Genomic DNA, 16443 nt, shown 5'->3' on the forward strand with positions numbered 1-16443 from the left:
TAAACAAGAACTATTAACGCTGTTGAAGGTCAGAGGTCATCTTGTAATAACCTGGAGGTTTTCCCATTAGCCTTGCTCTGCGCTGATATGAACACGCCTCATGAGAGGTTGTAAATGTGCATCCGAGAAGCGATGCAGGTCAGAACTGTCGAGTTGTGCAGACGAACAAAACGAAAAATAAACAGAAGTTCAACTTCAAAAAGGCCAGGGGTGCTAAACAAGAGATGCTTGTAATACTCCAGACCTACAGAACAGATTAAAGCTTGTAAATACATTAAAAACAAACAAACAAAACGATTTAAAAATCTGCTCTTTCTTGTCACTCCTTATTTGAAGTGTTGGAGATGGTGGCTTACAAGAAAATATATTTGTCTTGCGTTGGAGTGTTCCTGTTCTGGATGGAGAAGATCTGAAGAGGAGCGACCGGACCGGCAGCTGGAGGATCTGCTGAACCTCGAGCTTCAGCTCTCACTGTGAATGTTGACTTGTTGCTTCACCTGTTTTTGTTTTGGGTCTTCCAGGTCATCATTAGAAGATCTTAAAACGAAAGCAGTTTCTGTTTAAGCAGCCCAATGTTGCAGCGATGACCGGTATTTTTCTCTGTTTGCTCGTACTAATAACTCGGTGCGTCGTCGTAGTGCGTCATAAAATGAGCACAATTAAAATCACACAGGTGAACAGATGCACAAATTTACTGTAGGGTGAACGTAAAACATCTTTCCGTTATAACTTGTGTACAGATTTTCTTTTTGTTTGTCTTCTAAAACAGCTGCTCTCATGTAATGCCAATAGACTTTCTATGACAACATCTGGATTACATTTGGATTTAGATGAAAGTTGTTTGAAATTGGATTTTCAGTGTTCAACCAGTTTGTTGACCTAGATTGTATTTTTATTGGGGTGGGGTTACTTTCACAAACCAGACTTCACCAAGTTTGAAGCAATAGTTCTTCATACTCTGTAGACCTTCACAGTTTTTATTGAAATTTGTTTCAAACTCAAGGGCTGAGCCCGTATTATGTTCTCCGATTGGCATGACAGTTTTGGAAAGTGTATTTAGATTCAACAAAGTTAAGTTGGGTCCTCTGAACAGTTTCTTTTTGTTGAACCACTTTGGCCAGGGCTGTCTCAGACGAGAGGGCAGACTCCAGAAACCATCTTGGCACCAACAAACTGGTTGATCCACTATGTGAAGGTGCTATTTATAAGACTGGGTTTGTTGCGGCTCCTCAGAGGAACTGTTTCAACAAAAAGAAACCGTCCATAGGACCTTTGTTGGATTTTTCACCTGAATTCTTGAGCATAAACTGATATTTTTAGATCGTTTCTCCAGTAGGAAAATGTAATTTGCTCAGATTTTCATAATTAATCATACAAATGCCAAAGTTAACAGCTCAACAAGCGAAATGCTTTTCCAGCATCAAGTTGATTCCTGCTAGGGGATAGATTTGCAAACAATAGATGGGTCAACTTAAGGATGGAGGTCGTGTGTCAGGCCTTAGTGGTTTCCCCCACTGATTCTTAAGGATTCCTGCTACTATTTTCTTCCTCTTTAGCACATAATGTCTCGAGACTCCACATAATTTATCAGGATTTTCCAATAAATTCAATATTAACTTCAGTCTACATTTTGATCAGTCCATGCTGTAGCTGATATTATATGAAAAAGATCATTTCAATCTTAAGGTTATTTTGGTGGATGCTTGACACAAACAAAACGGGTTCTACGGTAATTTCTACTGTAAATGTGCTCCAATAAAAACTTTATGGTTGTATTTTTTTACAAAATTTTAATGTTTTAGGGAGGTGGCTTAGTTTATTTTGTTTCTGAAGGGAGCAGTTTAACTTGTGTATTCGTTTCCCGCCCTGTCCCTGGCTCCATTTTTGAATCTGTTGAACGTTCTTTACGTGCTGCGTGACGTCTGACGTCACCAACGATCCAAGTGGGGCGGTGCTCGTTAACAGCGAAATCGAAATAAAGGATCGTGCAGACATTTCTTTCAAAACAAATTTTCCCGGATAAGTTGAAGGTACGTTTTCCGCGCTTTAAGATTACTTATTTGCCACACAAGAACTTGCACGATGTGTAAACCTAAAAAAAAAAGCCGTAGTGGATTTTTTTTCAAATCCTGCAGTTGAAATGAATTTGGGTTGTGCGACGCCATTACTGTTTCTAAATCAACGAACAAAATGGCGAATTTGCGGGAAATAAAATGCAGCTAATTGTTTGTTGTTTGATAATAGCTGCTGGATAAGCAATACTGCGGCATGTCGACTTAAAAGACGGTCGACATTTTGTGAAACATAAAAAAAGAATTGCATCTTTGTTGCTGTTCTGGACTTCATCGATGATTGAATGAAGTGGGTTTGGCCGTGGTGTGTTTTCACCGTGCACACAAACACAAAAGGACAACAAAACCAGTGCTGTGCTCATGGATTCTCCCTGTGTTCAGGTAACGCTCCCATTATGCCGATTCGCCGTGCAGCAGCGACTCCAACTCAGGAGAAGGCGCCCTCCGCGGTTGCAGAGAAAGGTGAGGCCGGGGTCGTCCATGATCCCCGCAACAGCAGACCCGTGAACGCACCACTGACACAGATTCACTGAGGTCAGGCAGGATCTGTTGGGATCCACAGTGCTCTGGATTTTCAGCTCAACGCAGTTCTTGCTTTATTCACACAGACTGGGCTGGATGTTATGGACTTGTAGATCTATCGCAGTGTTTTCTGGTGTTTATTGCAAAGCCAGTTAATTCAACACCATTTTGTTTTGTCTATAAATGTCACAGTGTGGCCTCGCAGACATGTCTCAAAGGAAAACTCACCCATTAAGTCACGTCAACTTTATTTATAGAGCACATTTAAAACGACCTGCTATCAGAGTGCTTAACAATGGGAGTGAAAAAATACCAAACACTAATAATGATACTGAAGAATTAATAAAAGGCATTTAAAACGTAGAATCACAGAAGAAGAAGAAAAACACTAAATCAATTCACATTGAAATGCCTGCGAAGAACAGACGTCGCAGGGATTTGAAGGGAGGTGGCCTGCCTAATGTTGGGGGGCACGTTGTTCCAGATAAATAAATAAATCCAAATAAAATCAAACATGCCCGTTACTAATATGCTGCTTTTCCACATCAGTTATTTAAATAGTACAGCTGTGCTGTTAAAGAGTCGATAATGACTAATCAAATTTATGGTGTTTGAAACACAAATTCAGTTTTATTTTAAATTTTTTTAGATTTTATTTCGGTCAGTTCAAACAGGATCCATGTGTATATGATAATTATAACTTCACCAAACTATGTAAATAAAGATGTTCAATTGGCATTAATCATATTTAGTCATGAGTCGTTACGAGTTTCTGTTTTTAACAATTTCACAACAAAGTTGAGTTGGGTCCTGTGGACGGGTTAAACAATAAAAATTAAAACTGTTTCATCTTTAATCCAAAAGACTTGCATCTTGCTGTTCCCCCTCTTACGACGCTGTTATTGCTAGTATCACTCAGTCCCCTGTGAATAGCAAGCGGCCATCAGGGTGCTAATGACCCATTGTTAGGCTGATGGTCCTCGTTTATCATGTGAACAGCTGGTTTTGGCCGTCGCCAACAAACCAGTTGATCCACTATGAGGAGGTGCTATTTATAAGACAGAGTTTGTTGCAGCTCCTCAGACTGACGGTCTTTAGGATTAAAGACAAAACGATTTTATTTATTTATTTATTTTCAATCCATCCAGAGGACCTGACTCAACTTTGATTTTTCTACCTGGATTGTTGAGCATGCATCAGGAGAATTTCACAACATTAACAAATAGATGTGCTGTGATTTGTTTAATTTAAAAGCAGATCTGTAAATATTAATACTACTAAGATTATATTTCTGGAATACTACTGTAATTTCTGAACTATTGAACGCACCAGAGTATAAGCCGTGCCCCCTACATTAAAAAAAAAAAAATTGTACCTAGTTTTGAGTATAGGCCATACTTGTCGATAAGCTGTAGGTGTCTACGTTGCAACGTGAGATATTTACACAAAAAGTTTTTTTTACTTTTAAGTAAATACTGTAGCGACAGCTCACAGAGAGAACTGTGCACCTCTTGTCGTAGATTAGGAATCATCCAGCAGGTGGTGTTTTATAGGCTTTATTTTACTGTTCAACACAGAGTGAACCCCACAGGTCTTCTAACTCCCTTATTCATGATTACTCTCCTGAATGGCCTAACACACAATGAACATGTAAACTAGGCTAAGAAGAACAGAATAATCACTAAAAGATCAATGCTAAACAGCTAACTGATTAACAATGAACCTAGATTTTACCCATAATCCCTCCCTGAGGTCATGTGACCGATCGTCAACCACAGCAGAATGCTACAATACGTACAGTAAATCTTTTTTCTGAACAGTGCCTGTAGCATGTCTGGTAAAAATAAATAAATAATATAGCCTATCAGGAAATCATTGATCGTTGTCTTCAGCTATATGGCCATCTTCCTTCTGCGCACTGCGCCCCCCTCCCTGGGGGCACAACGGGGGACAAGTAACCCCCACCATCCCCTGTGGACCAATGAAACTTGGTTTTATTGAGTGTGACCTTTGGTAATTTCATTGGACAGATTATTTTTTTTACCTTTTATACAGGTAGTCTCATTGAGTCACGAGAACCCACCCCCCAAGAGAGACGTGTTGGAAAGCCACGGGAGCGCCCGGGTGTGACTGTTGCGATAAACGATAAATCAATTAATCACATGATGGATGAAAATTATCGACCTCATTTTCATTTACCGGCTTTATCGTTTCTTCGTGTCTCTCTTTCTACTGAAGCCACGGCTCAACTCCGGTGCTCTTCACTGACCTCTTCTCTTTAAAATCTGTTTTAACCGTTCAAAAATCACATTTTTGGATCCTTGAAAGCAGCTAAGCTGAGAAGCTAAGCTAACAGGCCGACCTCGGGAATAAACCTCCATCTTGTCGAGCTCCAAAACTCACAGTTGAAAACTGTGCCTTTATGTGAATCTCTGTAAAAAGAAGCTGAGAACTTGTTTACTGATTTTTTAAATTTATTTATTTAATTAAAAGTTTTGTGTTTAAAAAAAAAAGCTATGCTAAAGAGCTCAAACCACACCGAGCAGCCGCCATGTGAACTCATGTCACATCAAGGGCCCTCCCTCCCATTTTTCTTTAGAGAGACTTGCTGCTCATCTGTCCATCCTTTGGTTCAGTCTTCTACTGCTATCAGGTGATCAATAAAGGTACTAAACTCAAACCAATCACCATTTCTTCTAAAATTTGACAATTATTAAATTTCAAACCATATTATCGTTTATCGCTATAATTTCTGAGACGATTAATCGCCCAGCAAAGTTTGTAATCGTGACCAGCCTAGGTGTGACGAGGCTAAATGTTTTGGCAACATGAAGCTTGTTGGCTCATCAAAAAAAAAATTCATAAATTAGCCGCAGCGTTGTATAAGCCAAAGCGTGTGTGTGTGGGGGGGGGAGTAGCGGCTTTTTAGTAGTCTGGAAATTACGGTAATTTAGTCAAATTTGATATACTCATTTATAGTTTCTGATATTTCAGAAAAGAATGGCAGAACTAAAAGTGTTGTCAGTAACTGCTTAAATGTGAGGTGTTTCATGCACTTGCAAGGCTAATTTTAAATTATCTTTCTTCAGTCTAATAATTGAAATTTGAGATCAAGGATGGACTCCTAATGCAAGACACAAAGATGGGAGACCGTGTTTAAATTAGATGCTGTTGTGCAGAATATTTCTTCTTTGCTGCTCTGATTTTTGTAACGTGTTGTTTGAATCCAGCAACACTGTCATTAAAAGTCTGTTTCACCACATTAACTCTTGTAGCTTGGTACAAGTTTCAAAATGTTACCTTCAAAAGAGTGACGGAGCTCACTTGGTAGACAAGGTAAGCTGGTAGTTGTGTATGGTGATGGATAATTTTTTATTGTGTGTGTGTGCGCGTGTGCATTTTTGTTTTAGGTTACGTTGTGGGAACCAATTTTTCAAAAAAAATCCTACATTGTGGGGACAAAATCAATATCTTAGTTCATATCTTAGATGTTGTTACTGTTTTTCTTATACCTTTTATTGTTGGATGTAACTTTCCTAGTACTAGTTTACCATTACTAGTACTAGGCATGTACTAGTAATGGCTAGGTTTAGGGAAAGGGTCAGGCTATAGAGAATGAATAGAAGTAAATGTAAAGTCTCCAAAAAGTATGTTTACAAGAATGTGTGTGTGATTTTGACTTCCTACACCCACACTATACGCAGAGTGGTGTGTGTGTGTGTGGGGGGGGGGGTGTTTATGCAGTTCAGTGCAACGTCCAGTCCGTCAATTTACAGATGCATGGTTCAACACAGGAGAGCCACCTCCTCAGGTCAAGACTCCGCTGTTCACCTGCACCTCAAGGATAAGGAACACTCATTTGAGGTCCAACATTTTGGACCGAGAAGACACGAGGAGCGAAACGTCTTCTGTTACAAATAAAGTCCAGTTGTTTTTGTCTTGAACTTCTTTGAATGTACCGTGTCCTGGACGACTGAGAATCTTCACCAGCAACTTACTACACTGTTTCTGCTTTGTTGCCTTCTAGATCCAGAAGCCTCCGATGAGGAGTCGCCCTCTGCTGATGAAGAGCAGGCAGCGTCTTCAGCTGCAAGAGGCGAAGATGAGGAGGGGGAGAATTCAGGTGACGCGAATGCCGACAAGAATGAAGACGCTGCTGAAGAGGGAGTGGAGGGAGAAAAAAAGGATGAGAAAGAGTGAGTTACAACAGACGAGTTGAAAAGTGAAAAGGCTGCGATATTTCACTTTGATAGCCCTTTTATCAGATCCTGTTCTCCTTACCTCTGCTGGATAACTGCAGACGGCTCCTCTTGTGGTTGCAGTGTTGCATTTCCAATAAATGTGATGTCCTGTCACAGCCACATTTGTTCCCTGTATATTAGAAGAGTTGATACTAATAAATCGATAGCTAATAACTAAAATAATAAATAATAGCTGCTGATGGGCCAGCAGTCACGCGGCAAACTTGATTTAACACCAGCTCAGTTTACTACAAGAGCAAAACAGGCATTTTGTTTCTTTTTTTTAGTTTAGTTCTTTTTCTTATGACAAAAATTAAATGCGCGGTACACCAAAACTCACTGTTCTGGTGATCTGCTCTTAAAAATAGCCTTTTTTTTTTTTTTTTTTACTTTATTTTGTTCGTTCTGATAGACACATGCACAAGATGAATTTACGTTGAGCTTCTTTTTTGGTGTGTTTTTAGCAGGGTGCCAGTTCTGTGTGAACAATAAATAAGATTTTAAAAAATTACTTATAATAAAATAGCTAGAACTAACGGGAAAAGATAACACTATGCAGGTTCTTAGTCTTTATATCTGTTTTGCACATTTATGCAAGAAAGAAATGCTGATCTTTAATTTGTCTGCAAGTGATAAAACTTGTTGAGCTGGTTGAAAAGCCGTAGTCAGTTTCTGCTGAGTGTTGGGCCTTGTTTACGCGATGCGTTTTCTAAATGGAGCGTTCGGCCATTCATTTACATGACAACAGCTCTCACTCCCTGAAACCAAAGGTTTCTGAGTCCTGAGATGTTCTGGGGAACTCCCTGCGGAGATGTGAAATTCTCTGTGTGTGACATGGCGCATGCGCACTACAGGCAGCTGCAGTCCACAGTTTCTCCGCACTGACAACAGTTACAATAAGTGATGGAGAGCAGTGGTTTTTGTGCCACTCGCCCTTTTTCAGCACATAGAAGCAAAACCAAATCCAGGGTCCAAAGAGACATTAGTGCATTCGTGAGTTTGGAGTAACCATGATCGTGCAGACACAGCATGCTCAATGAATGCAGCTGAGCCCAGCATCATGGTTGCCAGGTACATTTAAGATGTTTATTTCTTGTGCACATGTTCAACAAACAACACACTCAGCACGTATGACCGTTTAGGTCAAAATACTATTATTTTAAAGCGACAATACTATAGTTCATAATTTCTTATCTGGCAACCCTACTGACATGGAAACTACATAATTTTTGAAAAAACACTAACATTTCCAGAGGTTGTTCTCATGTAACCAGGGCCTTGGAGACAAAAAAACAAAACCCATGTGACCCCAGGCAGTAAGTCTGCCTCTTAGCTGCAGGTGATTTAGTGTGAAAGGCTTAAAATTTTGTAAGTTTGATCCTCCTCTTTTTCCCTTTGGCCTCAATTCATTTTTAGGAATAGTCATTTTAAACCAAAGTCAAGTTACGATGATGGTAAATAAGACAGATGTTCTAAAGCTTCATTTTGTTTTTTCCATCGGTGACAAACGGGACAAAAGTGTGAAATGCCCGGACTGCGAGGCTGGACAGTGCGCAACACACTGCTTTGTTCTCCTTCTAAGGTGAGGATGTGATGACGATAAAGGTGATCACAGTGAAATATCGCTTGTAAAACACCAAGTCGCTTCACTCAACTTATGTTGCTCCTTCTGGCGGCAGGATGAAGGATGGCTACAAGTATGAGAAATCCAAAACCAAGAAGGTGAAACGGACTATTCCTGCATGGGCTAGCGTCACTGCCAGCAAAAGCATTCCTGTAACCAACTATGCAGGCACGCAGTGCAAAGTGGATAGCATCATTATCGAAGCTATAATGGTGTGTACAAACTCGGAGCTTAACTTTTCATTGCAGCCAGTCTCAGTAACATTTCCTTCTGTAAAGATGTCTGTGTGATTTCTTGTATTATCGTTTTAACAGTCCTCTCAGGACAAGGCAGGGATTTCATTCCAGTCACTCATGAAATATATTCTGAAAAAATATCCCAATATGGAGCTCGACAAGAAGAAGAAGTTTCTCATCAAGAAAGCTATGAAGAAACACGTGGAGAAGGGCACAGTCAAGCAGGTACATAAATCTTACTGGAACAGCTGGGCTTGCTTTGTTTGATTCAAAATGTTAATTGTTTCCAGTAGATCAGACTTTTTCTTTTATCTAAAAAAAAAAAATAAGGCCTTGTCCCAAATTCATGACTTAAAAACGCCAATTGGTCTTTGACTGCATTTTCTTATCATCTTTTACAGAGGTTTAAAGATGTGTATTAATATTTATGTATATACCACTTGTTTTTAAAGTCTTAAATCTAGCTTGGTCTGACCTTAAGAGAACCCATTAAGTCAAGTCTGCATTCTCCCGTTTCCCCCGTGTCTCCTAGCTGAAGGGTAAAGGTCTTTCAGGAAGGTTTGCCATCGGAAAGAAGCCTCCTCCAGCAAAGGTACGTTACAGTAGACGTCGTGCTCGACTGTTTCTCAGCTGAAAGAAGCTGTAGCACGTCCGTCACGCAGACTACTACTGAAACTCTTTCTGCATGCGTCGTGCAAACAAAACATGACAAGTGGTCGTTAAAGGGTTGATGGTTGCAACATTCCCACACTTTCCAGGTTCTGAAATGAGCACAAGTCTTCTTGTAGCTTTGTGTTTAATAAACTTAAGCACACTCAACTATCTTGTGCTGCTCTGTTTTTATCCTTTTTTTGTTGTACAGTAATTTGTAACCACAAAAGTGGCTAAAATGATGCTCTCTTAGGTCCAGTACCATACTTAAATCAGATTTATACTAGTTTCTTTCTCAGTTTGATGTTTGCGCCCAGTGAAGCTGAAAGTGTTTGGTTGTAATCTTCATGTGTTGATGGCTGGTGTTTCAGAAAGGTGCCCAGAAGCAGGAGTCTCTAGGGGATGCTCTTCCTCTCATCTTCACTCGACTCTGTGAGCCTAAAGAGGCCTCCTACACCCTGATCAAGAAATATCTGAAGCAACACTTCCCCAACTTCAACATCGAAAACAGGTATTGTCTAGCATATCGTTTTTACCACTACACGTTTAATTATCAGTTTAATTAGCTTTTACAAGACTTGTAAGTCTTTTCAGACTATTTGAGGCACTGTGCCTTTACAAAAACCAGAAATATTGAAATTAATTGAATGAAATTCCTGTAAAATGAACTTACCGTGGTTTGATCGTAGGCCTGATGTCCTGAAGTCGGCTCTGGGGAGGGCAGTAGAAAAAGGATCTCTGGAACAAGTTACTGGGAAAGGAGCTCAAGGAACATTCCAGGTAAAACTGAACAACGTTTAAGTCTTTTGGATAAAAAAACGAAACATTTCAACAAGAAGAATCCACCCAGAGGTTCGGACTTAACTTTGTTGGATTTTTCTCCCTGGATTATTGAGCACGAATCAGGATGTTCTGAACAACATTGTTTAATGACACTAACTCAGTATGAAGTATTTTCTGTTGACGTGTGAAAGCACCACAGTATGTACTTTTAAAGTGTTTCTGTCCAACAGCTTAAGCACACTGGAAAAGACGCCCAGCTGAAGGGCAGCACCCTGGAAGACGCCATCACTGTTGCTATCATAGCCATGAATGAACCCAAAACCTGTAGCGCCACATCTCTTCGCAAATATCTCATCGACTCCAACAAGGACGTGAGGGAGCACCTGCTGGGTAAGTCCCCTTGATTGTTCGTGCTTGGACATCTTGGAAGGATTCCTGCTAACTCCGTACTTTGTACATGCATCAGATCTGACTCTTTTTTTTTTTTTAAAGCGGGTGATTCTTCTCTAGCTGAAAACCCATTTAGTTGTAAAAGCACAGCTCCACTGCAGGCTGCTGCTGAGTCAGACTGCAGTCAGCTCAGTTTCTAGATCTGTTCTTGCGCTCGACGACGAGCTCCGCTTCTCCAGCTTCCTTTTAGACATTTTTGTCAAGCTCCAGCATGCATGCACGTTGCACAACCCCCTGCCTTTGACTTGGTCTGAATTTGTAGCTACGGTTTGCTGATCGCCTCTTCTTTTCTACTCTTCAGACAAAATGAATCATTTTGACCAGTAAAAATGCAGACGACCTGTCATAAAGTTGCTAAAATTATCTTCTCGAGCGTTTTTCTTAAGTTGTGATTGAACTCTGATATGCAAAAATTATTTTTTTGTCAGAATCGGCAAATTTTGTCAAATTACTTTTGTAGTTGAGCGGTCTAAAGGATTAAATCTGAACGTGCTGAAATACTGTAGATTTCAGCTTTTTAAAAATTAATTTTAATAAATTATGCTCTAATTTGAATTAAATTTTAGAAATCGTGCCATAGACTTCATCAGTTTAACATAATTCTGATACAATCCCTTTAAGAAAAGATATTCACGCTGCTCACTTTCTGGAAGTATAAATATATGGAACTAAATGTTGAGTTTGTGTAAAACGTTTTACTGCAGGACGTCGATAGAGAGGAAACGTCTACACATGAGCCTTTTAAGATTCCTCAAAAATGAAGTTTTGTAGCAATATAAAATCCATTTCCTGCAGAGAATGACCGTAGCTTGACAGCAGTGTTCAAGTGAAGCCTCACGTTAAGGATGCCATGTTTTTATTGTGAGCATTTTATTTTTAACCTCTGAATGTAAAACACAACCGTTTTCTTTTAGTGGCCAACCTGAAGAGGACCCTGACCAAGTGCAAAGTGCTCGGCTGGATGAAGCAGCTCACTGGTCACGGCTTAAATGGGACCTACGGACTCTCGTTTCCATACTACCCAACGTATTCCCACTTATTTCAATGTTTTGATGCGTTCTCATTATCAGTATTTTGCTTCTGACTCTGGTCCACGCGTACTCTTCATATATTTGTCTTTTGAATTTAGCTTGAGTGCTTTATTTTCATCTTTGTTTGTAGTCCTACCATCCTGTATCCAGACAAGTTTAAAGAGCTCCCAAAGAAACCAACCAAACGGAGGCAGACAGCTGACACTTCAGATGAAGAGGAGGAAGAGGAAGATGAGGAGGAGGAAGAGTCAGAAGATGAAGCTCCTCCTCCTAAGAGGTGCTTATAAAAAATATACCTGTCTTTTTTTGTGTCTCTCTGCATCTCCAACTCATATCTATCCTCTGAATTCACTCTTTAGGAGAGCAAACGCCCTTTCACGTGCAAATCGACGTCCTCCGCCAGCCAAGAAACCCCAGCGTGCCAGTCAACCAAAAGCTAAAAGCCGGGGCCGTACACCTGCAAAAAAGTCTCCCGTTAAAACGGCAACATCTTCAGCCAAGAGGTCAGGAAAGAAACCGTCAGCCGCCGTCAAAGAATCTACAGCAACACCTGTTAAGAGAGGTGCACCTTCAAGAAAGCCTAAAAAACCAGTGGTTAAAAGGCTGAGCTCAAGAATGACCAAGAAACCAGTCTACAAGGAGTCTAGCCCCGAGCCCGAGTCTGAGGAGTCCGAAGTCGAAGAGGAACCAAAGGGCGGGTCCAAGCGATCTAAACCAGAGTCGTCACCAGAGCCTGAAGTTGAAAAGGAGACAAAAAGAGGCGGAGCCAAGCGAGCCAAACCCGAGTCATCCCCCAAGGCGCCCAAAGCTGCAAAGGGAGCAGCGAGAGGCGTGTCCAAACGGTCTAAGCCTGAGGACCCTACCCCAGAAGAGCCTCCAGTGAAAAAACAGGCAACCAAAGGTGGGTCCAAACGTTCTGAGGAAGCGTCGTCCCCTAAGCCCCCACCTGAGAAACCTGATGTCAAAAAAGCTGCCAAGAGCAGCAAACAGTCCCCTCGAAAGTCTAAGAGGGGCAAAAACTAAGACCAACGGCGCCTTCCAGTAACTGGGCTGTGCTATATGTTTTTTGTTTTCTATTTTTATCATTGCTTTCTCCCCTTTTTTTAGAGGGCGGTAGTTTTAGTAGTTTAAAAGTTTTTTTTTTTTTTTTTCTATTGTTGAATAACAGTGTTATTCTGACAGTTATGTTAGCTGTACTCGGACGTTCTTTTAACCCTGATGTGTAGAAACGCTTGGTTAGTGTTGCTGTTGAAGCTGCCAGTTTGAGAAAGGATAGCAAAACGCACCATACTGTAATTAGAGCCGTGTTGTTCCTCAGTAGGCACTGGCAGCACACATTCCTCATTTCAAAGAAGTGTTCTGGAGGGGGCGGAGTGTCTAATTTTAAGTTTTATTTTTTACCTAATTTAATATCTTTATCCTGTCACGATAAAATCACAGCATTTTGGTCGTGCACAATCTGAAAAATCCACGTGTAACCTTTCGTTTTTTCTTAAAAAAAAAAACAAAAAAAAAGCCTGCTGGAGCTCATGCTGATGATTTATATGAAGATAAAACACTGTTAGTATTCAAATCACGTTCAAGAAAAAAAAAAATCCTGTTCGTGTGTGAGTGTGTAAAAGCAGATACATGAATTGATTTTATAGCTTCACAGCTGTTGCTCAAATTATACGAACTGTGTGTTGTGAATAGGATCCAGGAGCTCGTCAGCTCGTACATACCCTGCATGCATGTATTCCTTGTGTTTAGCCTTTTTCCAAGTCATTAATAAAATGACTATATTTGTAACATCTTGGTATTTGTTCTCATTTGTTAATAATATGTTTCTGCTTCCACACTTAGTGGTTGTACATATATTAGCTGGGTACACTTTTTTTGGAGGTCAAATCCCAGGAAAGCTTAATATACTGATAAATTTAGTGCCAACATTTATTTACTTATCATTTTATGGTTAAAAAAAAAATACTGCGCTTTCACGTGTTTTACATCATATCTTAAAATACACCATTTAATTATTGCAATGTATATATTTCTAAAATTTGCTGTATTGCTCTTAAACTCACTATTCGTAGTGAAATTAATAAAGAAAGCCTGTAAATTTTACTCTTATGTTTTGACCCCAGAGGGAGTAGTAAAATAATTTAATTAAAAGTTTGTAAATTTTAGCACAATATCTGTAGAACTGAGTTAAACAGGTGTATTATGAAATTCTTTATCAAAAGGGCTCGTGAACGGTCGGCACAGATATTCAGACAAGATGGAAAAAATAAAACACCAGAGACTGTTACTGCTAGGATAAATAAGTGTCATTTATTAACCTGCCACAGAAAACAGCCAAGCAGAAAACATGTACACTCGTACACTCTTAACACACAAAATGATATGAAAGAACTTCTCACCGTGACACTGGCCGGGAAGTCGTTTTCGACCCAGGTAAAGAAGAATCACATCATCAATTACTGCATGGCACCAGCGCGCTCTGGTCCACACAAGGCTTCCGACTCTCTGTGTTTGATACATTTCTTATATACCTTTCCCTGATCGCGTGAGAGCAGTGCAAAACAACTTTGATGGTTGCCAGGAGGGCAGATTTAATTAAATCTGTTTTCCCATCTTCAAAGCAGTCTGTGCAACAGAGCGATGGTTTCATAAAAACATGTCCTTCAAAACCTGGGTCACTGTAACCTTAAGATTGGGCCCGATCTTCTGGCTAGAGCATCCCCCAGAGAACTTTAATTACTCCAAAACACATCTGCAGCACAGGCCTGATTTTTAAGCAGATAAGCTGCATCAAAAGTGAGTATAAGTGTGTTTAAATGAGTGTAATATAGGTATAGATTGACATAAAAGCATTAAAATAATCATTCCTATATCAACAGGGCGGAGGCCTCTGTGTCCAGCTCCCTCTTACAATGCTCTTGTTGCTAGTATCACTCAGCCCCCTGTCAATAGCAAGCGGCTATGGCACTAACGATCGATTGTTAGGCTGATGGTCCTTTTGCATGTGAACAAGTAGTTTGGGCCGTCACCAGCAAACTGATCCACTATGAGACCGAGTTTGTTGCAGCTCAGGCTGAAGAAGTCACGTGGATTAAATATGAAACGTCTCAACAAAGATGAACCTGACTCAACCTTGTTAGAACCATCCACACTCGCCCAATCGGAGAGACATTTTGGACTGTGAGTGAAAACTACCCCAAGAAAAAAATATATATATATGGCTAAAAAAGGTTTTTTTTTTTAAAAAACTGGATTTAATTTGTAACTGAAGATGCTGAACTTCTCATCCGCGGAGCTTTCTCAATCCAAAGAAACGAGGAGTGTGGGGTTGAAGTAATAAAGCTGAGGTGTTCTGTAAGTTTGCATAATGCAGATTGACCTCTCTGAGTGAAGGTTTGTTTTTAACCTTTTGTTTTACCGTGGCCTGGATCACTGGGAATCTCCACCAGTGTATAGCATAGATGGATATAACTCCACCTAGAAGGCTCCAGGATGGGAGGCAGTGCTGTGACGTCACTGAGAAGAAGCCACTCTAACCACTTCACCACCGCCCAGGGGGCAAGCACAACTACAAATGTTCCTCAAGACATTTTGATGATTTTTGATGTTGGTGGCCGTCCTGAGCTACGTTGACTCAAAAAATGTGCATTAAATTATTACTTTCTGAGAGTTTCATTAAAATAGTTAAAAACTAGAAGTGTTTTGCTAACAAACACCCAACTACTTTAAAAACAACTAAATGATCTTCTAGCAGTATTGTCTCTTTCAGCTACTACAGTTTCATTTTGGATTAGCTGTGGTGGCCATTTTTAATTGCTCTTTCTAAACGTTAATCAGACATGACGTAATGAGTAACCAGCTTATTATTTTGCAACACTGATCCGACATAATGTTGCCAACAAACGTGTGACAGGCTTTGAAAAACTTTTAGGTGGGTGTCCTGATGCATGCTCAATAATCCAGGTGGAGCAATCCAAAAACGCTAAATCTGGTCCTCTGGATATTAAAAAATAAATGTTTGTTTGTTTTAAATGTCCAGAGGACCAGATTTAGCTCTTTTTTTATTTTAGGTGGGTGTTTTCTGTGTTACCTGTTGTGTCAGTTCAGGCTCACAGACATTCACCTGAACACATTCTTTCTTTTACGCACATGAAGCAAACGCTGTTTGTCTTGGTTTGCATTGCGCAACATGAGGAGGAGCGTGCACCAGGAAGGAATGTGGGGGGGTCTGCTGACTTTCATGTCCTGGGAGAAGTTTTCATGTTGCACCTCCTCCTCCTCCTCCTCATGGAGCTCCGCCTCGGGTTAACTGCACACCTGAGACACGGAGGAGCAGCAGGAGCAGGTGAGGAACAGATGAGGAGCAGCAGGAGCAGGTGAGGAACAGGTGAGGAGCAGCAGGAACTTGGACTGATTTCAGGACGAGTCGTGTCCGTGATGTGACGCGGAAACGGTTCATTCCGAGTCATTTGACTCGAAATGTTTGCTTTCCCTCGCGCTTTGGGACATTTTTAATATTTTTTGTTCATTTTAGCTGTTTTTTTGTTTTTAATTATTATTATTTCTTGTGTATTGGAAGCAAACAAAACCAAAACGATCCTTAAAAAAAAAAAATCTCACTCGTTCAGGTTAAACATTAACTTTCTTTGCGTCTCCCAGTGTAGGTGAACTACAACCCAGTCCAACTTTGATTTTCAACTAGTTAACTGTGTTTTGAAGTAAATTGATGGTCGTGATGGGTGAGGCTCCAGTCAAAGAGGAAGGTGCAGTGACTCGATCAGCAGAGGTATGTCTACACATGTTCATGTATGTCTACACATGTTCATGTATGTC

The 16443-nt window shown here is 40.3% G+C and overlaps 2 protein-coding genes across 3 annotated transcripts in view; both read left to right on the top strand.

Annotated features, from left to right (window-relative positions):
• The first annotated feature begins 1942 nt into the window (after positions 1 to 1942).
• hp1bp3 (heterochromatin protein 1, binding protein 3) lies at positions 1943 to 13205 on the top strand. 2 transcript variants are annotated; one of them, XM_037679179.1, is made up of 13 exons: positions 1943 to 2030; positions 2454 to 2534; positions 6622 to 6790; positions 8355 to 8417; positions 8515 to 8671; positions 8774 to 8920; positions 9228 to 9287; positions 9718 to 9857; positions 10036 to 10126; positions 10360 to 10519; positions 11494 to 11605; positions 11741 to 11887; positions 11970 to 13205. In XM_037679179.1, the coding sequence occupies exons 2-13, from the start codon at positions 2468 to 2470 to the stop codon at positions 12631 to 12633; spliced, it is 1977 nt and encodes a 658-aa protein (XP_037535107.1). In that variant the 5' UTR covers positions 1943 to 2030; positions 2454 to 2467; the 3' UTR covers positions 12634 to 13205. The 2 variants fall into 2 exon arrangements, with proteins under 2 accessions (XP_037535107.1, XP_037535108.1); XM_037679180.1 differs by lacking the exon at positions 8355 to 8417.
• A 2748-nt stretch (positions 13206 to 15953) lies between these two features.
• sh2d5 (SH2 domain containing 5) overlaps positions 15954 to 16443 on the top strand; it is a 6458-nt gene continuing 5968 nt past the window's right edge. Inside the window, exons 1-2 of the mRNA XM_037679181.1 lie at positions 15954 to 15986; positions 16270 to 16396. Of these exons, the coding sequence (XP_037535109.1) occupies positions 16337 to 16396 (60 nt within the window). The 5' untranslated portion in view covers positions 15954 to 15986; positions 16270 to 16336. The remainder of the gene's footprint in view (positions 15987 to 16269; positions 16397 to 16443) is intronic.

This window comes from Nematolebias whitei, chromosome 7, assembly GCF_014905685.2.
Source record: "Nematolebias whitei isolate Nwh7 chromosome 7, NemWhi1, whole genome shotgun sequence".
NCBI lineage: Eukaryota > Metazoa > Chordata > Actinopteri > Cyprinodontiformes > Rivulidae > Nematolebias > Nematolebias whitei.

What these genes read in the sequence shown, in the direction of transcription:
- hp1bp3 (XM_037679179.1), top strand. Translation starts at nt 2,468, where the DNA reads ATGCCGATTCGCCGTGCAGCAGCGACTCCAACTCAGGAGAAGGCGCCC. An exon ending in GAAAAAAAGGATGAGAAAGA is followed by an intron (nt 6,791 to 8,354) that starts GTGAGTTACAAC and finishes ACGGGACAAAAG; the next exon opens with TGTGAAATGCCCGGACTGCG. An exon ending in CGTGAGGGAGCACCTGCTGG is followed by an intron (nt 10,520 to 11,493) that starts GTAAGTCCCCTT and finishes GTTTTCTTTTAG; the next exon opens with TGGCCAACCTGAAGAGGACC.